This window comes from Diadema antillarum, unplaced genomic scaffold (assembly GCF_040938485.1).
Source record: "Diadema antillarum isolate AM-2024a unplaced genomic scaffold, OU_Dant_1.0 seq00000675_RagTag, whole genome shotgun sequence".
NCBI classification, from domain to species: domain Eukaryota; kingdom Metazoa; phylum Echinodermata; class Echinoidea; order Diadematoida; family Diadematidae; genus Diadema; species Diadema antillarum.
Window position 1 is genome coordinate 1,286,855 of NW_027271581.1, and position 27,488 is coordinate 1,314,342.

The 27,488-nt window shown below is 40.7% G+C and overlaps 1 protein-coding gene across 1 annotated transcript; it reads left to right on the plus strand.

Annotated features, from left to right (window-relative positions):
• Positions 1 to 27,488, plus strand: LOC139736995 (replication factor C subunit 1-like). The gene is made up of 20 exons (XM_071647668.1): positions 1 to 224; positions 1,336 to 1,513; positions 2,451 to 2,638; positions 3,114 to 3,240; positions 4,133 to 4,293; positions 5,368 to 5,682; positions 6,175 to 6,354; positions 8,085 to 8,196; positions 9,362 to 9,664; positions 10,211 to 10,308; positions 11,238 to 11,459; positions 12,159 to 12,296; positions 15,537 to 15,632; positions 16,325 to 16,423; positions 17,377 to 17,528; positions 19,477 to 19,594; positions 21,039 to 21,184; positions 22,385 to 22,598; positions 23,236 to 23,469; positions 27,366 to 27,488. The coding sequence occupies exons 1-20, from the start codon at positions 222 to 224 to the stop codon at positions 27,486 to 27,488; spliced, it is 3,207 nt and encodes a 1,068-aa protein (XP_071503769.1). The 5' UTR covers positions 1 to 221.

Consider the following 27,488-nt stretch of genomic DNA (forward strand, 5'->3'; position numbering starts at 1 on the left):
TAACATCGACATCCCTTCACCATAACTTTTTTCGACGAATTGTCAATTTAAAGTGTTAGGACAGAAAGTCAGTAAACAAGGTTACAACTGCGCTGTGTTTCACAACTATTTACTCGACAGTGACAAGATCAGGTCCATCTGTGTGTTTGCTTCTGAAAGATGCTTTTCTCGTGAAGACTGAAGGTTCCATCTCGATCGAAGTGAAAAACGCAGACGAGTCGATGGTAATGTCAACAAGCTTAATTTGTCTAATCTACCCCGTCTTGTTCCCCTTGACCTTGTCATGTAGCTTTTGGACAAGTACATTGTACTATTATTAACTTTAATGAATAATACTTATTTAGAATTCTACGTCGTTGTAGGGCAATTTGTCAATCAGTTGCATTGAACACTGTTGAATAACGTTAGTATTGTCTAGGCAGTCTAGAGTCTATGCTTTTTGTCTATTTTATCTCGGAGTAGGGTTCTAATTGGATTTTCAAAGAATTAAAGTTTCATATAGAGTCCATTTATGGCCAAGACTCAAGACTTGAGTCAGCTGTAAAAATGTATGCCTTGTTTGGTTGTGTGATTCTGCAGTTTTGGCAAGGCAAATGCCATGCTAAAGTTGTAATTTGTGTTGTTGATGAAGTACCAACTAGTACACGTAGTCTACAAGCCACAGCCTACAGCTACATAGCGAAGTAGAGGTCTATACACGTATACACAGGCTGTTGCTGTACACAAGCGTCTGATCAGGCTAACACATCATATGAATGTATTACGGTGAAGACCACAGGCACACCACAGACAACTCTGTGCCACTGCACTGTGGAATGATGAAAGATGATGAGGTGAGATGAACAGTCAGTGTATCTATCTATCTGACAGTCGGAAGGTGCATCAAGAGACATGGTCTAACTCTAATTGTGACAGTTGACCATGCATGCAGTTAGTACAATTGTAGTTAAGCTGGTTGACTTTTGAGTGATGACACTGCACATCATTTAAGTATTCTGTAGAGCAGTCACAATTTCAAAGGTCAGTCTAAATGAATGTCCACATTCTGAAATTTGCTTGGACATGGGATGAGGTTGAGCAACAAATATAATCGATAACAGAGAGAGACGAGAGAGGGGCAATTAATATTCCCACCAAGCAGATTGATGTTTGCTTTCTGAAAGTTTTGAGTGCAAAGTTTGTACAGCATTCGTGACAGATTTTCACCAGATCTGTGTATCAATGACAATCAGAGCAGTGCTGACTGACTTTGCCTGATTTGTATTGTGAGTAGTGATGATCTCTCTTTGCCACTCTTTCTCTCTCTCTCTCTCGCTCTCTTTCCATTTTGTGCAGGATATCCGCGCTTTCTTCGGCCCGAAGGGTAAGTCTAAGCCAGGAGCAGGGTCTGGCTCTTCCAAGCACAATGGCCACGGCAAACGGAAGCACAGTAGCGACGATGGCGATGACTTCGTTTCGGAAAAGAAGCGCCAAGCCACAAAGATGAAGAAGTCAAACATCATATATGACTCTGGTATGGCTTTCACCATGGTATTCACTGCTAATAAACCACCAAAGGGCCTCTGCCGATTAACTCCTGAGTCACTTGTAGTTTGCAATCCCATGAGCATGACAGAATAATGAGAGAAATGCCATTCAAAAATAAATTCCTCTTTGGTTATTGATTTCTTTTTCGAGTGCTCTCCATTATAACCATTTTCTTGATAAAAACATTTTTATTTTTATGAGACTAACAATTACTCTCAAATTTTATTTTTAAATGTTCTTTCACACATCTTTATAATTCATCGTTACCGGTACCAACATTCAACAACAGCTGATGGCTGTATTTCAGATAATGTGTGTGTAATCAGTGAGAAGGACCAGGCGAAAAAGCAGGGGCATCATGTATCAGGCAATTGCTGTGTATATCAATCAAGATATTCGTAACAGATCATTTCTATTTTGACTGTGGTGGAGGGTTTTCTTTGCAAATGCACATTGCATATTTGTGTGGTTAGTTTTTTGTATTTACAGCCAAAAGGTGCTGGAATTGTGGGGATTTTTCAATCAGAAGAGTTTGTGTTTTGTGTAAGAATCAAATTATTTCAAGGGGACTCAAACATACTCAAACATGTCAGATCGTACACATTCAGGACTTCGTGTATGGCAACGCCTAATGACAAGACAACGTAAAACAGGGTCTGATGTTGGCATCCTCTATATGGCATATTTCATATCTTTTTAAATTGATAAAGCTAAATTAAACTAATGCTGCCTCTGCTAGTCAAAGGTTGTTCAAGGCTTACCTCTCAAATCTGTCCTAAACGTCGACCATCATTTTCAGTCACTCGTGAGAGTGTTTAACAAGTCCCAATCCAAGAAATGATGGCATATGATAAAATTTTTGTGACATAATTTTATCAAGTTCAAATGGTTCTATTTGTCTCTATCCACCATCCACAATCCAGATTCCGATGAGGATGTCAAACCGAGCAAACCTAAAAGCTCTGCAAGTACTACCAAGTCCTCCAAGGGCAAGTCCAAGCTGCCGACTCCGTCACCCACCAAGACCAAGCCCATCACTCTTGAAGCTTTCTTCGGCACGTCTCCTGTCCAGAGGTCTACCAAGAAGACGGCCCAGCCAAAGACAAAAGAGGTAGTACAGTTCCTGGAGCTCTGAGGCATTGGATTGACTTAGTTTACATGATTACCAGATATGTATCAATCATTTTTTTTTCTCAGAGTTTTTTTTTTCCATGCATTAGGAGGCCAGCTGAAAGAGAATGTATGAAATATTGAATAAAATATTTTACAAGGTTCAAGGTCAAGTTTCCAAAGGATGCTGCCAGTTCTGTCCTTGTAAGAGGAATTATTTGAGGTTATGGTTTGATCTGGCTCTATACATTTACGGTTAAAAGCTTTCAGAACCATCGATTCCATCAACTTTATTTTAAGGAAGTTTTTCAGGGCAACTGAGCTGAAAAACATAGCCAAATGTACATTGCAAATATCCCTTGTTTGAATTCAACCCATCAAGTAGTGTTTTCATGGCATCAAAGTTTTGCACATGTGATACAATTAGGTGAAGTTAACGAAAGTCTGACAAATGTATGTCTCTTTTGGGCACACAGTCTTCGGACATCAACAGCAATGCCAAGAGACCTCGTCTCGATTTGGAACAGCACGAGGATGACGACTTTGAGAAAACCCTGAAGATGCTTGATGATGAGAGCACACCATCCAGACAGTCGAAACCTGGTATGTTTACTTTAGCATCCTTGTTCACACTCACATTTTCTGATGGTAAAATGTCGGTTTGTAACAAGATGCAGGGAATTTAAGTCTTGCAGAGTGGTGATTGTTTTATAATTGTTAAAGGATTACCTGCTATGACCTTGTCTGTTAATTTCATTTGTACTTATGTTGGCACTGCATTGAAAATGCTGTTCTCTACTTTCCTGTTAATATTCAATAGTGATTGGAGAAATTTATCACTCATTTGTTTTTATATATTACATTTTAATCTGATATTTGTTGTTGTCTTGTGCAGTTCTCAAAATATTTTCTACTTTTTATGTGATAAAGCCATGTAGATAATAATCATAATAATACATCAGAAACTGTTTATCTACAATGAGAAAAATATGTGTCTCTACTTGCTACATAATGAGAAAGAGTTTAAGTTCTGTAATTGATTAATCCCATTGGCATGCAGCTGTCATTGTCTGGGAATGTATGCCAGATTTAAGACTCACAATGGATTTGCTAATGAAAAATAAAATGTTTTGGTAATATGAATTGCACTATGAATTCAAAAAAAAAAATGGATGAGAAAGTGTCATTAGGATCACAAGAACAAAACTAACAAAAAAGACAGTGAGCAGGAAACGCCAGGGCACATCATGAAATTTGATATTTCATGATAGTCCATTTCCTTAGCTTCTCATTCTACTCTAAGCATTGTCTCCATGTCTGTCACAGCAACCATTTCTATCCTGTAAAAAGTCATCAGTGTTGGAGTCAGCAGTGAATCACAAATATATCCCCCTGCCTCAGTTCTTGTGTGTGAGACCATAGTAAAATCATTCATGCTTATGTCCATTTCCTACACTTGGCCAACGTCCACTCACTGCAGCAGCCAGCAAGGGAGGTGGCGGCGGCGGCCTGGCCAGTAAGTTGGCAGCCAAGGCCAAGGCTGAGAAGACCAGGGTCCCGGAGACCCCCGAGAGAGGCCCTTCCAAGGAGAAGAAGAGGCAGGCAGAGCCAGCAGCGGTTGGAGATACACCTTCAGGAGGAAGACAGCTGAGCAAGGTGGGTCTTTATTATTTTTTTTTTTTCTGAGGCATTTTGTCATGTTCAAATCCAAGTGCACAAGAATAACAGTGTAGTTTGTATGCAGGTGTATGGGTGGAAATCACTGATATCTCTATGGAAGAACAAGATCAGCGGTGGAAATTAGCTGCATACTTGGTGGAGGTCTGCACTCTCAGAGTGCTTCTCTAGTTACCTCTGCCAAGAGAGGAGGAGATTAAGTGATCGTTGGTGTTGGTTTGTCTGTCTGCAAAATAACTCAAAAAGTTGTGAACAGATTTGATAATGACACAAGGAACAGATGCTTCAATTTTGGTAGTGATCTACGAATTTTTATGGATTTTTGAAGGATTTTTGATCTTTTGGCAGAGATGGCCAATGAACTTGGGAGTTTAAGCTAAGCATACTGAAGCTTTACATATGCGCACTAAAGCTGGAAGCTGATGACGTAAGCAAAAGGATTCCTGAGAAATTGCAATGGGTAGAAATGAGTTGCTGACTAGGCGGAGATCTGTGCTTTTGGAGTGCTTTTCTGGTTGGAAATTCTATCCTCATATTAAGTCGCTTTGCATGAAAACAGAAAATTCAGAGAAGCAGATCAGTGAAAATTTTGGGGAAAAAATTGGACACATAAACAAGTTATGGCTTGTGAGGTGTAGAGAGTAAGCACAGATTAACAACTCTGTGTATGTAGGCTTATTTTTTTTCTTACTTTTTCTGTTGTTTTGTACATAGAATTTCCTACATAGATATATGCATGCACACATCTTTCTAATCCATTCATAAATATGTACAAATGTGATATTTATTAATGCCATAACTCTTTGAGGAGGAGCACTTAGGAATGGTATGTTTCCCAGTTTTGTTCAAAATAGCTTCGTAAGTACTTCTTTGTCAGTTATCGTATGCGCAATGTGCAAACATGAGTTTAACAGAACATCACTCAGGAAGAGCTAAGATTCATGATAAAGAAGACTTTGATGACAGTAGATATTATCGTTCTCATTGTCATCATCATCACCATCATCTCCACCACAGTAATGACTATCTTCCATTGTCATTATCATCATCCAGGTCAATGGAAATGAGCGAAAAGCCAAAGCGAGCCCAGCCAAGAGGGAATCATCCAGATCTACACCCACTAAATCCTCAAGTAGTAAGATCGAGACCTCGAGGACACCAAGCAAATCACGCCAAGAATCCAAAACCCCACCACCGAGGGAGAAGAAGGAGATTGTGTCCCCACCCAAACAGAAGGCGGAGAAGGCGACGCCCACGGCAAAGAGCTCAGCCAGTGGAGATGGCGAGAAGAAGAAGGGGAACCCGGGTTACAGAAGCTACCTCACCCGAGAAGGGCCGAGGTCTCTAGGAGCCAGAGATGAGCCACAGGTACAAACAATATGCAGAGTTAGTCAACTTTTTGCCAACTTTGCCATGCCAGTTTTACAAATTTCTTGCCAGCAAATGGTCGCAATTTCAGCAAGTCTTCGATGCTTGTTCCCCCAGAACACATTCTTTTTTTTTTCCACCTTTTTTGTGCACAATGTGCTGATGAAAGATTTTATTCAGTCTTAACATTCACAAAATTCCTTTTAATTTAAAATGCAAAACAAACACTGCTGCAGTGATATGCACTTGTTGCCATGGTAACTAGTTCTAAAGAAGTCATCCAAGTTTAAAGCAGTACCTATGCATGTTATGTTAACTCATGGGTTTTATCTGATTGGCAGGTTGAGTGTGCTCTGACCATTGTATAATCCAGACACAAGAAATTGTTTGAGTGGCTCACTCTGCTTTATGATATGTTGTAGTGACAGGAGAATCGTTTCAAAGTTGTGAGATTGGAGTATAGAAAGAGACTTTTATATCTTACTCCTCCAGGGTGAGGAAGGATGTTTGGAGGGGCTAACCTTCGTCATCACCGGTGTCCTGGAATACTTTGATAAGGATGAGGTCAAAACCTTTGTGGAGAAGTATGGAGGACGTGTCACGGGCAGTGTCAGCAAGAAGACGACTCATCTCGTCGTCGGGCGTGACCCGGGTGAGGCTAAGGTTGCTAAGGTGGGATCGTCGTTCCAACAACATGCATAGATTTATGATTGAATGTTTGGTATCATCTAGTGTGTGAGTACAATATTTGACTGGTAAGTTGGGCAAGCTCTGTTTACACTCTTGTGAAGATCATCAGTTACATTTGATTTAATAGCTGCCAACGGGGCCTGATTACCTTATAGATGGGTTGTGGCTACAAGAACCAAATACTGCTCCCATGTGATCAAAATGTGTGTTTTTAGCCATATTTAACCATTATTATACCCTCTTGCAATATAGGGTGTGATGCTGTCTCTGACAACATAGTTTATATTGCGGAGGTTTTTCTCACATTCCTGTTACCAGCTCAATTAATATTGTACTGTGAATGAAAAAAAAAATGTTTATCTCTTTTCAGCTTCATTGAATTATCAGTTTGGTATAAGAACGGGATACAGTTTTCTTTAATACAGGAGAATTTGTGTGCTTTATGGATATCAAGACTGATTTAGATAAATGAGACCAGTTATTGACGAAATTATGAGCAAGGTCTCATCTTACATATTTGGTAACCCTTTTTACTATTATGACAACTGTTATTAGTATTAGTAACAATAGTAATGATAAATGAAAATAATACTCATGCCGTCAAACCCCCGTTTGAGGCGAGACCCCATCACCAAACGAAGCTGATGGGGTGCTATACCCCCCCCCCCCCCTAACGATTCCTCGTTTGAGAGTTGGGAGTAGATGTCTTGTCCACTGCTAAATAACTTTCTACTCAGGCGTGGCAAACCTGGAGGCCAAGCCAGGGTTTAATGACTGCAACAGCTGTCATATTACGTAAGAGCATGATAAGGATATCTGCCTGTGGCAGACCATTCAAAATGCACTCAATTTTCTCTATTCTTTCTCAAGTTTTAGATTTTATATTCTATTGAGAAATTCTATAGTCATCCGTTTTGGATTTCGAACAAAAAAATTTGACCCATAAATAACGAAAATACAGGAATAAGAAGGAGAGCATTGTAGAAGTTTATCAACACACACACGCACCATGGAGCTACATAGCCCATGCCAAAACCAAAACAATCTCCTCCTCTCGCGGGTGCCCCCCCCCCCCCCCCCCCCCCCTTGGCGGTGACTGATGCTTAGATTAGGCCAGGGTCAAGACACAGGTGTTTTATATCTTTGGTTTTTAAGTCCTTGATTGCCAAGATATACACTGGCATTGTCTACAGGGGTGTAGCTTCTTCAAACGAGAGATTTGCCTTATGTGATGATAATGATGATACATTTTGCATTTTGTATGTAGTGCATTTTCCATGAACGTACATGTTCAAATGCACTTCCCCATTGGATTAATATTAATGAAACAAGTGCGTTTTTTAGGTGTTTTTGAAGGTGATAGATGTTTATAATAGTAGTACAGTGTATTTATGCCACTAGACCACAACTACATGTATTTCCACAATTTTTACTACTACAACTACTACTACTACTACTACAACTACTTCTACCACTACATACTACCACCACTGGTACTACTGTTACTACTACTATTAGTATTACTACTACTACTACTACTACTACTACTACTACTACCACTACTACTACTACTACCACTACTACTACTACCACTACTACAACAGCTCCCATTGCTATCATTGCTACCACTCACTTCTCTCTTCTACTTCTTCTATTCTTTTAAGTAGTTGTAATGTTGCCAACTCCATATATTTTTGTACGTATGGAATCAGGCGCAGGGCTTCAAGATACCTCAGATCCAGGAAGACGAGCTCTATGAGCTCATAGAGTCGAGGCCGGGCAAGGGAGGGTCAAAGGTCAAGAAGCAGACGTCACAGACCAAGAGTCAGGTAATTCCAGTGAGTTTTATTTATTTAGTGAAGGTACCAGTAATGGGTATGGCACACTGGAGAAGGTTGTCTGATTTCAACATAGTTCAATAATGGAAAGAGTTGTGTGTTCCCAAAGTTCTAAAATAATTCGAAATTCTGAGTCAGTTGAACTCTCAGTTTCTTGAAATATATGTATATGAAAAGTATGAGATGGTAAATTTTGCCGATATTTTTTCTTTGTTATTCTTATTACGTTGAATTCTGTCATAAAATCTCATAGACGAAAGGAATATGAAGAAGCGCTGTTGAATTTCGGATTTACAGTAAAGTGGAGTTAGAGCAGTTCATTGCATAATCAAAAGCTCAATTTGTCAAGACAGGCGCTAAAGGCATATAGTCAATATTTCTTTCTCTCTGTAACCTAACATCCTGTTACCTTAAAGGTAGGGGATACCTTTTACAGACCTCCCAAAATGCAGCAAAACATTAAATATGAACCTCAGGGGACTTGTTTAGGCCACTGCTGAGAAATTTGGAAGTCAACAGTTATCTACAATTTGAATAATGCACAAAACTCAACTAATCAGTAGTTCTGTGTGTCAGCCACACTTAAGCCTTTTTGTTGCAGTCTTCTGTATTTTTTATCTATAAACACAAATCTAAATGTATAAGAGCTGATGTAATATATAGAGTGTGTGACAAGAATGTATATAGAAATGTTTGTAAGTTTTGATGAACTTTCTTCACAAAATATACATGATGGACACACATGCAGTGCATGGGTCTGCAAAGGTAGCCTAGTAATGTACTGGAATTTACGGTGAGCCCCGAAAAAAATTCAATTCAAAATCTAACGGTCAAAAAAGTGTACTAAATGTTACCTTCCACTTTCAATACTTTATGGGAGTTTCTAAAATGATACTGTCTTCAACATACCACTGTATTTATACAACTCTTCATTTAAGGCATGCAAATGGGATTCCCTACCTTTAAAAGTGTACAGGTGTTAACAGATTGATGCTTTACTGCAATGCAAATATCAGTACAATCCATACTGATATGTTAGCCATACTTCCTTTCTCTGGCAGTCGTCTCATTTCTGATAGAACTTATACGATAAATTTATTTTTAATCAACCGTGTTCATGTTTAACCTCTAACAGAAGGAGGAGAAAAGAGAGGCTGAGAAATCGAAGCCTGAAAGAGAACCAAAGAAAGACTCGAGCAAGCCTGTACTTAAACAAGAACATTCAGTGCCATCGACATCAAGGTCAAAGGTCGAGAGCCAGCCCGCCCAGAGTCCCAAGCCCGTGCCACCAGCCGGCCAATCAGGAGTGGCCACACAAATGTGGGTGGACAAGTACAAGCCGGCCAGTACGAAGAGTATCATTGGACAGCAGGGTGACAGGAGTAACGCCAAGAAGCTCTTAAAGTGGCTGACGATGTGGCAGGATAACAACTATGGCAGAAACAAAGAGAAAGGTAAATCGTTGTCCACAGAAAAGAAGAAATGAATAGAAGTATACACTGTATTTTGTTATTGTTGTTGTTTGTTTGTTTGTTTTTTGCAGAATTAATTGTCAGTCTTTTATGCCTTGGGACATAGATGTTTGATTTAGGAAGGAAGGTCTGTGGAACTTCATCATTTTGTGGAAATACACTCAATTTTGCATCAGTATATCTAGGTGACAGAGAGGAATGGAGATGGATGGATGGATAGATAGATTGATTAATTGATATATCTATTTGTATATATTGATTGTGTTGCACCATGTATATGAATGATCTAGTGGGTAATTCTTGTGAATATGGTGTACAGAGATCTGACTAATTTTTGCATGCTTGGTGAAAGTACAATGTAGATAAAGATTGAGCTGCTCGGATCTTCCCACACTTTTCAGTCCTTGCCTACGACTGTGCTTGACTCTTGCTATTGTGATGGAACTCTTAAGGTTTTTATGTTGCAAGGTAAAGTTATCATCTTCCTCTCTTGAATTTGCTCCTTCTTTCCCCTTACATTTTTTACAGCCAAGTTTAATCGAGATGACGGATTCTCATTTCGGGCTGCACTCCTGTCGGGTCCGCCTGGAGTCGGGAAGACCACGACAGCACAGCTTGTGTGTCAGGTAAGTTGCCGAAGGTTTTGCATACGTTGTAGGCGTATTTTTCACCTCATTGCTTAGATTTTCTGTCAATAAGGAAAGCACTGTGTTGCTATAGAGATTAACTGGAAAATGGATGTACATGACAGCTTAAACCCTTTTGCATTGCTACTTTGGCCTTTCTGACATCATACAGTGAATTATTTGTATGGGGAGAGGCCAGCAGTGTTAGAAGTGACAGTAGTATTAATGACTGTAGTATGATACTGTAAAAGTGGATATTTTGGCATGACTACTGTACATACCATATTTTTCGCGAATCGGGAATTCCCGACAATTTCACGAGTGGTTAAATTCGGGATTGTGGAGTCCTGTACTGAGCAGAGAAGAGTACACATGTACATCACATTCACATTGGGATCAGAGTCAATATTTTCGTGTGTCTTTAATTTTGCGAATAGCACCTGACTCGGGGAAATTCGCGAAAATAAAAACCCCGCGAAATGTTTGGCGTATACCGTAATTTTTCACGCTCAGCCCGGCAAGAAGAGTTTTGCACATTTTTAATTCCGTGAAATCAAAACATTAATTACTGGAACATATAGCAAGCAAAAATATGCGGGCTAGTCTCTAGTTGCGCAAAATACATATTGTACATGAATTTTCAACACTTCGAAAATTTCCATTTTTCCAGTAATTAGATTAATTTTAGTAAATTGTATAGTACAAAAAGACATTTGTTGGTGCACTTTCAGCCGCCAAGTTTTGATGTGCAGAAAGGACTCTCTACTCAACTGGCAATGGAGAAGACTCATAGGGGTGGTAAGGAAGTATCACAGATGGTTATGGTTTATGGGAGAATATTTATGTTTCAGTAGAAGACCTAAATATGTGTGTGAAATGAATTTGCAAGGGCTTTTGTGTCTGCTCACTACATTGCACTGACCCTGTAGGAGACAGGCTTCAGCTACGTGGAGATGAACGCCAGCGACTCGCGGAGCAAGAAGACGCTGCAGGGCGCCGTCTCCGAGTTCCTCGACAACCAGTCACTGAGCGTTATGTGGGGAGCGGCCGCAAGTAAGGAGAAGTCGGCCAAGGATCAGAAGCAGAGACACTGTCTCATCATGGACGAGGTGGACGGTGTGGCGGGCAACGAGGACAGGGGAGGGATCCAGGTGAGGATTGAAAAATTCGTGGGCCTGTTTCATAAAAACTTTTTCCCTGAGAAAACGTGGGTTGATTTTTCACAGAGTTTTTCCTCTGTTGAAGTCAGTGGTGGAATCATACTTATCTGAGTTTTCAGGTCTTACCAGAGTCTTTTCTGCGGTAAAAACTTCGGTGCGACAGGCCCCAGCGCTCATTTCATAAAAGCTACATCTTGCAGAAACAGCCAATCGGGAAGCAGGATTCTAGTTGTTACCATGACATTTGCCACTGGGGCAAGAGTTGTTTTCTTAGTAACTTTTTATGGGATGCAGCCACAGAGAATCACTTGTTAAAAGGTGTTTTGGACCATGGTTTTGGTATATTGTTACCACAGACTCAGGATCACCAGATATATAAGGGGAAAAAAAATTTTGATAAGCGTCATGTGGTGCTGATGAAACATTACTCAAAATTGCAGACCTCTTTAGGCAGCGATCAAAAGCATCAGGCATTATAATAGTGAATATAAAGTGAATGCAAACTGGCCTAGAATTGTGAACAGAAGTTGTCGGATACATGTTCGAATACAGAATTTAGAAGAATTGTTGCACAGAATGGGACACATCCTTAAAATGACAATGTAGTATTATTTATGCATTTGAAGACCTGTACAGATAATACCATATCTCATTTTTCTTTTATCTCTTTTTTTATTCTTTCCACTGTAGGAACTGATTCAAATGATCAAACATACCCACATTCCAGTCATCTGCATCTGCAATGACCGCAGCCACCCCAAGATCCGCTCCTTGGTCCACTACTGTTTTGACCTTCGCTTTCAGAGACCACGTGTGCAGCAAATTAAGGTCAGCCTCCACCCACAGGGTACTTTTGAAATCGTACAATTTTCTTACTCATTCAGTTTCGATTGAATATCTGATTATCAGCTAAAAACTACTGTTTGCTTTGAAATGATAATGCAGCAAACATGATTGTTTGAATGATGTTATACATGTCCAGCAATTGCTGGATTCTTAGATTATAATCTCAAAGTTCTAGGACAATGATTTTGTTAACACTGTGTGTTCTTTTGGTTCTGGAGTTTGCATTAACATTGTATGACTTGATTTTATTCTGCCAAGAGTACAGCGTAGTCCAATTGACAAGTTTATGCTTGTGTCGGGTGTTATGGCTATTTCTGATTGAAATGAACTTCAGTCATTTCAGGTACCATATCTCACATTTTGTAAAACCGAGTTCCCCTTTTTTTATTGCTAGAAATTACTTTGCATTCATTATTAAAGTATTCTTGCCCAAGCAAGCTTCAGGTGAGCTATAGTTTTGCCTTGTTTACATTTCAGGAAAGGAATATGTTTGCAAGTATATATTCATATGTTAAAGACCTAATAAAATGCTAGCAAAATGTTTTAATATGCAAAAGAAATGTAAAATATATGTCATGATTATCAATGTAAATATGTTGTCAGTGTCGTTCCGGTTTTTATCGCTTCTAGAAACTCCCCCAAATATCACATTTTTGGAGGACCCCGTTGCAGCTTTTGCGAAAAAGATAGTCACGTGACCAACACCCCTGAACCGATTGATGACGTATAAGAACGGAGTTGTGCTCAGTTAGCAGACGCCGCTCAGCACAAGCACTCAGATTACTAGCTTGGTACACGCGCGTACACGATAGCTAGCCCGGCCAGGCCCGGGCCCCGCGGGATGTGCGCTCCCGGTCGACCCATTGACTGTCGACATGTACGCATTACCACGTACATTATCACTAAGTTAGCTTGCACAGATACCTGGTACCTCGAGCATAATGTCTTCCCCTATATGGGTAAACTTCGACATTGATGATGATGATGAAGACTGCAGCTCTGACGATAGCGGAGAAGAAGAGGAGGCACATGAAGTTGAAGGGGAAGATGGGGAGGGAGAGGCAGCCGATGAACCAGAACGTTATCGTGGGGCTGCACCTTACCGATATGAACCAGCTGCATGGATCCCCAGCTGCATCTCCCCCGCTGCCAGTGCAAGAGCGTATGAACATGGCACCAAGCCCGAGAATAGACCTCACGGAAACGATCGCCTGGGTACAGAGTGGTATGTCTGGTATGCCCCCATATAGTTTAACCTTTTACTGTATTCTACATGATTGACATTGTAAGTTGTAACTGTTTGTCTAGTAAGTAGATTAGAAGAACAGGCCCAGCTCGCTCACAAAGTGAGCGGCTACTTCGGCCGCAGCAAGCAAGCGGGAGCGTCCCGGCCGTGGCCTGGCCCGTCGGCCGGCGCTTACAAGTTAAACTACCAGTAGTAGTCTAGTAGTAGATCTAGTAGCAGTCTACTAGTAGTTATAGTAGTCTACTAGTAGTAGTCTACTATAGTACTACTACTAGTAGTAGTACTATTACCACTACGGCACTAGGTCTAGTAGACTAGTAAGTAGTAATAGCAGAATCTTTGGTAGTAGTACAGAGGCTACACAACGCCTAACGGTTAGGGGGATATGTTGTTACAGGGTGGGTCGTGGCTCAAAAAAAAAAAGAAAGGCCTAACCAGTTTCCCATAGTCAGTTTCTGCAATATTTGTTATCAGTAATTTAGATGCGCCATTTTCTAAGAAAAACGATACCAAGAATTATCGTCAATTTTGGTCGAGTAGTTTTTGTTTTATGCTAAAAATCATACTGTGGAAGGAAGCCCAAACGCCGTGCTTATCTACCGATGAATGCCACGGTGGGGCTGGATTCATGAGTAGGTCTAGGCCTATAAAGCAGGCGAGTCGCCGTAGTATTAGTACAGACACGCAGTGGTGGTGGGGCTATCGTGAAATAGGCCCCACCGCAGTGCGCGTGCACCGTACCCGTGCGTTTATAGCAAGCAAGGGTAGGTCCTCCTTGGGTTTAGGGTTAAGTAGGGTTGTATTTATGGTTAAATTGGCCGTTAAATTAGTCGAGGGCCATATTATGAAGTCATTTTCGCCATATTCACGAGTATTCACTGTGGAAGGCAGCCCCACCGGCGTGCTTACCTACCGAGATGAACGCCACACGGTGGGGCTGAAACAGGCGAGTCGCCGTAGTATTACTATTAGTACAGACACGCAGTGCTGGGGCCTATTTCACGAGTTTGCCGAAAATAATGGATATCCAAGCGTACCACAGTTGTAATCTGTATTATTGGCAGTATTAAATCCGATACAGTTCATTAAATATTCTTTTGTCTAAAGGCTTAGCCAATGACAATAGTGCAGCGCAGCACCTGCTATGCGCTCGCTAGCTCGCTCCCCCGCCAGCGCTAGCCAGTGCAGCCGCCGGCCGGCCGGCTGTCGCTGCGCTGCGCTAGCATAGCCTTGCCAGCTCGCTGGCTACGGCTAGACTGGTCGTGAACGAACGACTCTGTTCTTAGACGTCATCACAATTTAGAAGTGATAGTGCGCCGCATGCGGTGAAAGTATAGCAAGTTTTCCAAAACCGAGGAAATTGCATCCATTATGTTAACAAATATAGAACAAAATTCAGAACAGTAAAAAACCCCGCACAACCATAGAATTACTTAGAATTTAACATTTAATATTATTACATCATTGAGAAAAAAATGCCTAAACCATTTTATTAGGTCTTTAAATACATCAACTGAACGTTCAAATAGCATACTGTAAAACATGATATATTCGCAAAATGAATTTTTTGCGAATCGGAGCTGACGGCCTTTTTTGCGCCATGATATTTTTGCGAACTGCCACTGGCAATCAATGCATATAGTGTAGACAAGAACTTTCGCGTGCATTTTAATTTTGCGAATCTTGGCGCTCGCGAAATTAAAATGCACACGAACATTCCTCATTTTACAGTAATTGGACCTGTCTTCCTGTCAGACATTTTAAGCATTTTAATCGTACAGTTAAGTTTCCTATGGTGTTAGATTGTAATGGTCGTCGTATGATTATTCAAAATCTGAGTATCTCCAGAATATTTGCCACAGCTATAGGACAGAAAAGAGTTTACCCTGTGTACAATTGTAAAATTTGTGAAAACAGAGCGTCAAGAACAAACATAGCAAGCGTAAGTTATCTTTTTCTGTCATACCAATGACCAGGGTGCCATGCTGTCAATAGCCCACAAAGAAGGCATCCAGATTCCACCGGCTTCCCTGGACAACATGATCATGGCTGCCAACCAAGACGTCCGACAGGTGAGATCTCGTTGGATATGGCAATCCCTTTTAGGAAGATTGTACACGGTGTACAAGTGAAAGCTTTGATGTGAATACTAAAGAGGGTAATAGAGAATGTTTCTTCTGCTTTATAGTGACATTTAGATGCTAGTGTGACTAACAATGCTTTATTGTCGTTGTTTGACATACATTTAAACTGATTTAGGTTCAAGTAAGAGTTACTAGAAAGTGTAAGGTGGCAATAGGAAAAACAACATGAAAATCAGTGCTTGATATTAAATTGAACACTTGTTCAAAAGCTGTGATGCACAGTTTTGGAACAAATAGTGTGGTCTCTGCATTGTACCGCTCACAGGAATCACCAAAAAAAGTTGATCAGTGCAGGATATGGCATGCTTGATTTGTCTGCCGACATTTAACTAGTAATTTACCTCATCCATCCTTTCAACCTCTGCTTCACTCCCTCCTTTCCTCCCCTCTGTCTCTCACCCTTCCTTTCCCATGCCTTTCCTTCAGCACCTCCATCACCACCTCTCATCCTTCATCACCCCCTCTCCCCCCCCCCCCCCCACACACACACACACTCCCACAGCATATTGTAGTGAAAGTAGAGACAGTTGGGTCTGTGTGGAAGTGAGAAATGGAGGTACTGTATATGTGATGCCAATGTACTATTGTGTATGCTATGTATTCAATCTTTTGTTTCACAGGTGTTACATAACTTGAGTATGTGGAGTGCTGGACAGAAGAAGATGGACGCTGACCAGATGGACACAGACTCAAAGAATGCCAAGAAGGATCTGAAATTGGTGAGAAAGAATAGTTCGTGCTAATCCATGATCTGTAAAGGGCGATGAGGTTGGAGGGTCATCGTATGATATATGATTAGCGAGCCCATCCCCATGCCACAATATGCTATTTTATCTGTATGTTTATACAGCTTCATTGGCAGTTAACCCGTTGAGGACAGTTTGATTTTGCCACAACACGCATTTCCCATAGACGCATGCCCGAGACTCGTCCTCAAGGGGTTAACATTGGTTTGGAGGTTTTAGAGTGTACAGCATGTTATGTGATAGTAATGACTGGAAGTCATAAGCCATGTTATATTAATTTAGATAAAGCAATGACAGTAACAACAGGCAGGGGATTTCCATTTGATATCACATCTCCCCTTCCCTACCTCCCCCCCCCCCCCCCAAAAAAAAAAAAAAATAAAAAAAAAAAAATAAAAAAAATAAAAGTGAGACAAAAAGATATTTAAAATATCTATATACCCCGAAAGTAGACATTTTTGGACAAGTTATTTTTTGCGCTCACCAGGGTAAGATGAATTTTGCATGTTTTTCATTCTGCGCAATCTGTCTTACATGTAACAAGCAAACATGCATGTATGCATATACATTTATTCAACTTCTGCATAGCATTTCACAGCAGTGTTCTTTATTGTATACATGAATGAATGTGATAAATGCCCAGCTCAGGTAATTATAATTTCAGTCTGTTTCCTGTGAATATTTGAGTCCTGATCGTATATGTTGTCATAAGTATGCAAATGGACCCACGGAGATACCATCCTTGTTATTTTGCAGATGTGATCTCTATGATAGAGATGACACATACATGTAACTGTAATTACGCTTATTGCATAAATCTATTTGATTAATAATGGTTTTGGCTTTAATACCATCTTTTGAAAAGACACAAAAGAAGACTGCGGTGTGCATTTCTATCATTTCTCTATTTTGCTCCCATATTGCAGGGTCCATGGGATGTTGTGAGACAAGTCTTCTCAGCCAAGGATCAGAAGACCATGAGCTTCATTGACAAGTCTGACCTCTTCTTCCACGACTACTCCATAGCGCCTCTCTTTGTGCAGGAGAACTACCTCAGTGTAGTCCCAGAGAAAGCAAAGTATGTATGGTAGTGAGTCTGCTGTTCAATTGTCTGTCTGTTGATTACTAGAGTGCAGGAGTACATTGTAGATGTAAAACTGCATCACTTTTTATGCCTCCGCCACGAAGTGGTGCCGGAGGCATTATATTTTCGGGTTGTCCGTCCGTCCGTCCGTCCTTCCGTCCGTCCGTCCGTCCGTCTTTCCGTCCGTCCGTAATGAATTTTGTGGACAAGGTAACTATCAAAAGCTGTTGAGGTATCCTAATGAAACTTGGCATGTACGTGTATTAGGGGGTGAAGTTGTGCCTATCAACTTTTGGGTGCACGTGCTCAAGGTCAAATGTCAAAGGTCAAGGTCAAATACATAAAATTTCACTATTTCCACCATATCTATGCAATGCCTGAAGATATTTTCTTGAAACTTAGTGTATACATGTATTACCCAATTTAGATTCTCTGGTGAAAGTTTTGGTCATGAGGTCAAAGGTCAAAGGTCAAAAGGTCGAGTAAAAGTATTAAAACTTCTTTTTTTCTCTGTAAATTTGAAAATTGTTCAAGGTATCTTCATGGAACATAGTATATATACATGTACTGACTGGCAGTGATTGTCTAGAGAATGTAGGGTTCATGGGGTCAAAGGTCAAGTGCAACACTTCAAAATTTTACTATTTCCCTCATGTTCATGCAATGCCAGCAGGATTAGTATTTTTTTTTTTTTACACTTGGTGTATGCATGTGTAACCTAATAGAAATTCTCTGGAGAGTTTTTCTTTTTCTTTTTCTTTTTTTATTGCCTCAAAGGTCAAAAGGTCAAAGATCAAGTGAAAGTGCTGAACTAACTTTTTCCTCCATATCTCGGAAGTGGCTCAATTTATCGTGAAACTTACTGCATATCTATGCATGTTCTACCTGAAAGTGATTATCTTATGAATTTTAGGGTCTAAGGCCAGATGAACATGGTAACAATTTACTATTCAGTACAGAAATTGCACTTTTTCTCCATACCGGTACCATGAAAATTACTCAATGCATAAATGTATGAATGGGTCAAAGTCAAGTTAAAGTCCTTAAATCCCCAAATACATGCTCTCCTATTCATGCAATTAAACCAAGTTCAAGGAAGGTGAACATTCAACACATTTCTGACAAACTTGTCATTTCAATATTTTGCCAGTTTTGTGAAAATGTAATCACACATTGTCCACATGTACTATCTAGACCTATTAGGAGAATCATGCATTATGGCGGAGGCATACCAGTCGCCATAGCGACATTTCTAGTTTGAATTTCAGTTTGATAAAAGATGAATACCTTGCTTTGTTGTATTAACAAAGTTCCCAGGACCTTCCCTGGGAACTTTGCTTTGAGTTAATAGGACCATCCCTCTGATATGACATAAACTGGAGGTTCCATGGATGAGGGACTTACAATCCACTCAAGTAAAAGAGCAGTGTACATAACCTGGTGAAGTGGTCCACCCAAAGTTCTTACAACTGTGTCCCATGGAAGACCAGCTAATATGCCATATGTATATAGCGCATATCGTCGCTGGGGTGATAAGACCTTGTATCTGCAATTTTGGTGAAAATGAGTTTTTTGGATTAATGGTGAAATAATGGGTTTAAGTGATGTCCTGTCCAAATCCCAACTGTCTTACTCCAAAAATGAAGCCACCACGGCATGTCAAAGGAAAGGCTATCCCATTCGCCACAGTGCTTTGGCTGCCATGTTTTTTGGCTCTCCTGAACATTTGACATTTTGTAGATATGAGGTCTTATCGCCCCAGCGACGATATGACACACACACACAAAATTATTAATGTCTACTATGCACGGTAAGTTCAGTTTAGTATGGGCTATCCAACCATCTTATCAGATGGAAAATGGAATCAACAAAAAAACCTCTTATGCAATGTTTTGTGTGTGTGTGTGTGTGTGTGTGTTTGTTTTTTTATTCTACCTGCTAGAGGAGACATCAAGAAGCATCTAGACCTGATCAGCATCGCAGCAGACAGTCTGTGCCAGAGTGACCTGGTGGAGAAGACTATCAGGTCCCGCATGCACTGGAGACTGCTACCACTACAGGTATGTAAATACCGATTTATAATCAGGAAGATCTGGCAACCTCTTTGGAAAGGCAGCAGCCTATAATCTAGGCGTAGGATGCAGCCAGTGTATTTGCTGTGACTCAAAACGTCTGATGCATCTTTGCTATTTAAAGCAACACGTGTGATGCTGCGAGACTACCATGAACAGTGGATGCGCATGAAGCATGCACCGCATCTATCCACTCGTCTTTCTTTGGTCATTGTTTTCTCACCGATTTGTAGTTGAGAATAAGAACACAATGACTGAAGCAAGACGAGTGGATATAGGTGGTGGATAACTCCGCGCAGAGGTAACATTTAACCCTAACTAGGCAGGGCTATTTAGGTAGATGATAGAGCCGGGGGGGGGGCTCCCAGGCCCCCCCTCCAGATCTCGGCCGTCGACTGCACGATCGCGACGAAAATTGGCACACACGTTGCCTATGATGTAATCTAAAGTACCATGAAGTTAAATTTTTTAAAAAGTATCATTTATGCGAATTTATGCATAATGATGCATGAAATCAGACAATTTGGTATAAATCACTAAATAAAGCTCAAAATGGGCACATTTTTTGTGGAAATATTCTTTTTAGTGTCCTGAGCAAATATATGAGAAAAAAATTGTGCCATCTGACAAAATTTCTTAAGTATTTTATTGTTTTTTTAATTCCTTATGTATTTCTTTGTTTTTTCGACTTTTTGTTTTTCATTGTTTTTTCGATGCAACTTGTTCGCGACATTGTTCCGAACAAGAAAATATGTTATTAACTGATTTTAATCAGTAAAACCCCCAAATAATCATGCTTTTATGAAATTTGCCTGTAAGCACAGTTTGCATTAAAATTGTACACGAATTCATGTTTTTGAGCAATTTTAGGTCTGACATGCACGTACATATTTATGCGCAACTTCGTAATCGCGCGCCCGGGCATCGCAAATTTGGTGTCAAAAGATGCGGGAGACTCGAAAGAAAAAAGTCATGAAACGTCGCGGCGTTAGCTTTTCGCGTTAGCGATACATCGCGCGAAACATCGAGGAGGGGGGGCCTCGGAGCCCCCCCCCGGCCTAGTTAGGGTTAAAGAACAATTCAAAGTTTCAGTCTTTCCACTTGCCATATAATTTCATGGCTCCCAATAAAGTAGGGTGTGTGTAGTTGATGCTTAGAAAAAAGCATGTGTTTGTTGTTATCATCAATAGTGACTATGACCAGGGTTAAGATAATTCACAGAAATTATTTTCTTTTCTCTCTTCAAAGTTTTCATTATGATATGTCTTGGTATTAAATGGACATGAATGCGAATACCTCATCTGAATATGGATTTAGTTATGCAAGTTTGTTGGCTAGTTTGCATAATTGTTCATGCATCATAAGTGTTGATGCTGGATTAGTGTGTTTCTTTTTGTCCTCACGCTGACATGGACTTTGTGCTGTTTTCTAGGCTGTGTTTGCCAGCGTGATTCCCGGCACAGCCTTGCAGGGTTACATGGGTCACATGATCAACTTCCCCAGCTGGCTTGGCAAGAACTCGACGAGGGGCAAGAATTTCCGTCTCCTACAAGAGCTGCAGATGCACACCAGGATGAGGTAGGCTGTTGTCAACAAGGGTACCTTGAGAAGTTTGACCATAAATGATTTTTTTTTAAATATATTATGGTTTTTTTTTTTAATCATGTATGTCTACATGCTGCCTGCTGTGCTATTTAATGATTCAGAGATTGTGTTTTGATATGAATACACATCATGCCCCATTGAAGTTCAAATACTTGGCTTCGTACATGACTAATTGATCTATTTGGGGATGAGCATGCAAACATGTATCCACAAAGATCTCTCTTATGTATTTCATCTGTCTTTGTTGTTTCTGAAGGGGAGCTTTGAGAGATATCATGAGATATGAAATATGTGTAGACTAATATTGATAGGCATATACTCCTTACAGAAGGAAAAGTGAATCATTGTTAACAGGAGGTAAAATATGGATCCTCACTTCATAATCAAATTTTTACTAGGGTATAGAGACTGTCAATAGCATTTTTGTTCAGATTGTGGTATTTTCTACCTGTATCTTGCTTTAAATAAAACTGTAATGCATCTAGATGTATATGGTTGTAAATGCCTGCATGTATCTATTCACAACTTAATGTATTTCCATCTCCGTCCCTCTACCCCCGCCTTCATCACCACCATCACTGCCACCATTGCTGCTACCACCACCATCACCACAACCACCACCATCACCACCACCATCACCACAACCAACACCATCACCACCACCATCACCACCACCATCACCAACACCATCACCACCACCATCACCACCACCATCACCATCACCACCATCACCATCACCATCACCACAACCAACACCATCACCATCACCACCACCATCACCATCACCAACACCATCACCAACACCATCACCAACACCATCACCACCACCATCACCACCACCATCACCATCACCATCACCATCACCATCACCACAACCAACACCATCACCATCACCATCACCATCACCACCACCATCACCATCACCAACACCATCGCCAACACCATCGCCAACACCAACACCAACACCAATACCAATACAATCACCACCACCACCAACACCACTGCCATCCCCACTACCACCACCACCACCAACACCATCACCAACACCATCACCACCACCACCACCGTCATCACCAACACCAATGCTACCACCATCTCCACCCTGGCCACCACCACCTCCACCACCACCACCACCATTTCTACACCCTCCCCCTACCCCTTTCCACTGAGCAGGACTTCAGCCTCCATCCGGGACCTGAACCAGGAGTATCTGCCACGCCTCCGGCGGTTCCTGACCGACCCCCTGATAGAGCGGGAGGCGGAAGGGGTGGAGGACACTGTCCAGTTGATGTGCGACTACGACCTACTGAGGGAAGACCTGGATAGCCTACTGGAGGTCACCCAGTACTCCGGCTTCAGGGAACCCATGTCAAGGGTCCCCTCAAAGGTACACAGATCAACTCTTTACATTACAGGGTGGTCCATGAGGGGTTTCAGCATTTTCCTGCAACATGCTCAAATTCTTGTGCAACATTCTCAACTCTTGTGCAACATCCTCAAATGCCAGCAATATGCTGTGCAACATTCTCAAGAATGTGCATCAAGCTCAAAATAAAACATATTCAAACGTGTGCAAAACATGCACGAAACATCAATTTACCTGGTACTTGGATTTTGTGTGCAAAACGTGAGAGGGAACATTAAGTGTAAGCAGCACAAAGACAGATAAGCTGCAAAATATTACATACTACATGCTTGTGATGTGTACTCCGTGCACATTTCTGCAATATTCTCAGATTCTGAGCTTGCAACATACTCAAATTTCAAGTTGTGGACCACCCTGCATCGTAAGTTTCTCTTTTAATCCATGGATTGTCTTGTATTATGTTGTGCAGTTGACAGTATCCAACAGGGGGTGCAGATTTTGAAAACAAATTTTGCATTCTTTATAAGTTCTGAAAGGAATAGAGTGATGCAGATGTAATGCAGCATTGCTGAGTATAAAATATCACGCTGAAACTAAAAGATAAAAAGCATTTAATCAGAAATTCTCTCGACTGTGTTGTGTGTGCTGTCCTGTCCAGGTGAAGGCGGCCCTGACTAGAACCTACAACAAGGGGAGTCACATGACCCCGTACGCCATCGAGGCCGGAAAGAAGAAGAAGGGGCGAGGAGGAGGCGGGGCGGGACTCGCTGGGACCGAGGCGGGCCTTCTCGAAGAAGAGGAGGAAGGAGGAGGAAGAGGAGGAGGCACCCAAGGGGAGGAGGCGGGGAGTGAGAACGAGGAGGAGGAGGATGTTATCGGAGGCATGGTCAAGGTGAGCGAAGAACAGCGTAATACAGAATGTCTGTGGGCAGCGGGAAGAGGGGTAAGGTTGTGGGTAAGGTTTTTAGAACATTTAACCCGTGAAGGGATAGTACGGTTTTGGTTGAGGTAGTGCTACAGGTTTCCAACTCTTTTTGATGATGTTTTTTAGAAATAATGAGAAACTTCTGATGAAATATGAAAGAGCATATAATTCTGAGAGGAACTCAAAGTTGATTTGATTACAATTGGTTTTGAAATGGCTGAGATATCCAAAGTAATCTAAGGTGGGATCCACCTTTTATTAGGATCACATTGTTTTACTTTGTTTCTTGATATCTCAGCCATTTGAAAACCAATTTTCATCAAATGAACTTTGAATTCCTTGTAGAATATTATGCTCTTTTAGAATTTCATCAAGTGATTTCGAAGTATCTTGCAAAAAGTTAAAGGCTGAATCCTCACCTCAACCAATACTGTACCATCCCTTTAATGTGTTCTTGCAGGGAAGTGTAAATTTCCAACCCATTTTGTCAGCAATCATTTCATTCAACAGCAACAACACAACTTGCACTGATGTGATATCAACCTGTTCCTTCTACATTTCTCTGAGAACTTTTAATGCCCCCTAACAAGATTCTTTTGCCCGTCAACAAGGAACAGGTTAATATGACAGGTTGATCATTCACCTGTGCAAAAGCAGTCAAGCAGTATATTTATTCCCTTTCCACGGGCAACTGCATGTGCCATTAAACAATGCAAAATATCGATCAGAGACGTGAGACATGAGTAGAGCTTGCGCTGGGCTTGTAGATTCTTTTGCAGAATTTCCTGCCATGACCTTGCCACACCATAACACATAACACTACATCTATTTTTATTATGCCTCCGCCACGAAGTGGTGCCGGAGGCATTATGTTTTCGGGTTGTCCGTCCGTCCGTCCGTCCGTCCGTCCGTCCTTCCGTCCGTCCTTCCGTCCGTAATGAATTTTGTGGACAGCGTAACTAAAAAACCTTTTGAGGTATCCTAATGAAACTTGGCATGTATGTGTATTAGGGGGTGAAGTTGTGCCTATCAACTTTTGGTTGCACATGCTCAAGGTCAAAGGTCAAAAGGTCAAGGTCAAATACATAAAATTTCACTATTTCCACCATATCTATGCAATACCTGAAGATATTTTCTTGAAACTTAGTGTATACATGTATTACCCAATTAAGATTCTCTGGTGAAAGTTTGGGGTCATGAGGTCAAAGGTCAAAAGGTCAAGTACAAATATCAGAACTTCACTTTTTTCTCCGTATCTTGGAAATTGTTCAAGGTATCTTCATGGAACATAGTATATATACATGTACTGACTGGCAGTGATTATCCAGAGAATTTAGGGTTCATGGGTCAAAGGTCAGGGGTCAAAGGTCAAGGGCAACACTTCAAAATTTACTATTTCCCTCATATTTATGCAATGCCAGCAGGATTATTTTTTTTTTACACTTGGTGTATGCGTGTATAACCTAATGAAGATTCTCTGGAAGCTTTCTTTTTTCTTCTTTTTTTTGTTTGCCTCAAAGGTCAAAAGGTCAAAGATCAAGGGAAAGTGCTGAACTAACTTTTTCCTCCATATCTCAGAAGTGGCTCAAGTTATCTTGAAACTTACTACATATTTATGCATGTTGTGCCTGACAGTGATTATCCTATGAATTTTAGGGTCAAAGGCCAGATGAAAATGGTAACAATGAACTTTTCAATACAGAAATTGCACTTTTTCTGCATACCTTGAAAATTTCTCAATGCATGAACATATGAATGGGTCAAAGTCAAGTTAAAGTACTTAAATCCCCAAATACATGCTCTCCTATTCATCCAATCAAACCTAGGTCAAGGAAGGTGAACATTCAACACATTTGTGACAAACTTGTCATTTTGATATTTTGCCAATTTTGTGAAAATGTAATCACACATTGTCTACATGTAGTGGGGCAGATATGTGAAGAAGATGCTCACATCCGGCGGAAAATATGAAATTTTGCACATAGGGGTATTTTGGGGCGCTGATTTCAAATATTGCCAGATCCAAGAGATCTGGCCACAGGGTCGGCCGCCATTTTGAATTCCAATATGGCCGCCGTCAAAGATCCCTATCTTCAGTTCTGAATGACATAAGCCATTGAAATTTGATACATAAAAACGTGGTGATATGATGACTTCAATAACAGACTTATTTGATTCGTCTGACAAGCTGCACGGCAGTCAATTTGAATTTTCCTACGTAGTTTCCATGTTGCAGTGTTGAAAATCTCTTTCTCGGGTTTGTGAATTAGGCTACCTGATTGAGCGCGCGTCTGTAACTGATTGAGTGCGCGCTGCTGTATTTACATTGTGACGTCAGTAAAAGGTGCGTTATGCTTCATTTTTGTTGCACTTTTTGGCATGCCCGTGAATGTTATTCGTGATGTTTGTCTTCGCAACCATATTGGAATTCAAAATAGCGGGCATTGCACTTGTCAGACACATCGCATTAGTCCATTTTTAAACTCAGTATGTTAAAATACTTCTTTGCACGTACAAATGTAATTTCAGCGTCACTCACCACTTAGAACTCGAGATAGGAATTTTGAAAATTTCGTTGAGACGGCCATATTGGAATTCAAAATGGCGGCCATTCGATGATTGTCAGACACCACAAATTAATCTTTCATCACATTTAATGTGTCAAAACGCTCTTGTGAACCAAACTTTGGTGCCACAGGTCATTCAAAACTCAAAATAGGGATCTTTAAATTTGTTTTGTGATGGCGGCCATATTGGAATTCAAAATGGCGGCCGATCCCGTGGCCAGATCTCTTGGATCCGGCAATTTTTGAAATCAGCGCCCCAAAATACCCCTGTATGCAAAATTTCATACTTTCCGCCGGATGTGAGCATTTCGACCAATTTTTGTTTACATATCTGCCCTACTAATGTACTACATAGACCTATTAGGAGAATCATGCATTATGGCGGAGGCATACCAGTCGCCTTAGCGACATTTCTATGTAATGACTCTGTTGTCTCGTGCTTAGTTTAGTTAACTTATAACTTGTGAATCTTGACTAACAGAAGAAGTTGTCATATAGAAATATGGCAAATTTCTTTCTCTTTTTTAGTGAATTTTTTGTATGTGACCGTGCACCACAAAACGAACAAAAAGTCGCACACACTGATTTTGTGTGAGGACTGAAAATAAGTGGCATGGGTCAACCTAGCCAATCTTGAATTTTTCATATATTTTGAAAGAGCAAGTCTTCTTCTACATTATGCTAAAATTTGGGATCATAAAACGGGCAGGAAAGTGTGTTTTTTAGTAGTTTATCTCGAACATTTTTTTGGTAGAATAGTGTGATTAGGTGTGTCTTTAGGGTCCCATTTTCATAAGTACCTTGTACACACTCTTCACTTTCAACTCTAATAACTTTTGAAAGGATGACGCTATTGCTTTGAAAATTGGCATTGATTGTGGACAGAATGTGTTGATAAGGCATGCTCAATTTTAGTTTAATCTGATAATCCCTTCATTGTTGTTACTCCAGTGGTTTTTTGTCCCATTCATCTCACAGCCAGTACGGCTTGGTAAAGATTTAGCGCTTGAATAGACACTGTACTTCAGAGCTTCTTTTCTCAGCTCACACTTTTCCTGAGTGCGTGCTTTCTTTCCAATATTTAGATAGGTTTGGAAAGTCCATTTGATTTGGGTTATACATCATTTTAAAGCTTCGAGTCTGTTCTTTCAGAATCTGCTCATAACTAAAATTTCATATCTGGCGACTTTCTGTACATTTCTGTACGTTTTGTGATGCAGGGTCACGTATACTTACACACATTTCACATGCTTCGTGATTTTGAATCAATGTCTTTTCTTGTTTCCCTGTTGGCAGATGAAGAAAGGATCATCAAAAGCAGCAGCGGCGTCGTCAACCACCAGCAAGGGCAAGGGGTCAAAGGGCAAAGGTCCCATGAAGGGAAAAGCTCAGCCGAAGTCAAGGGGCAGGTCAAAGTGA

What these genes read in the sequence shown, in the direction of transcription:
- LOC139736995 (XM_071647668.1), top strand. An exon ending in GCAGACGTCACAGACCAAGA is followed by an intron (nt 8,197 to 9,361) that starts GTCAGGTAATTC and finishes AGGAGAAAAGAG; the next exon opens with AGGCTGAGAAATCGAAGCCT. An exon ending in GGAGACTGCTACCACTACAG is followed by an intron (nt 19,595 to 21,038) that starts GTATGTAAATAC and finishes GCTGTTTTCTAG; the next exon opens with GCTGTGTTTGCCAGCGTGAT.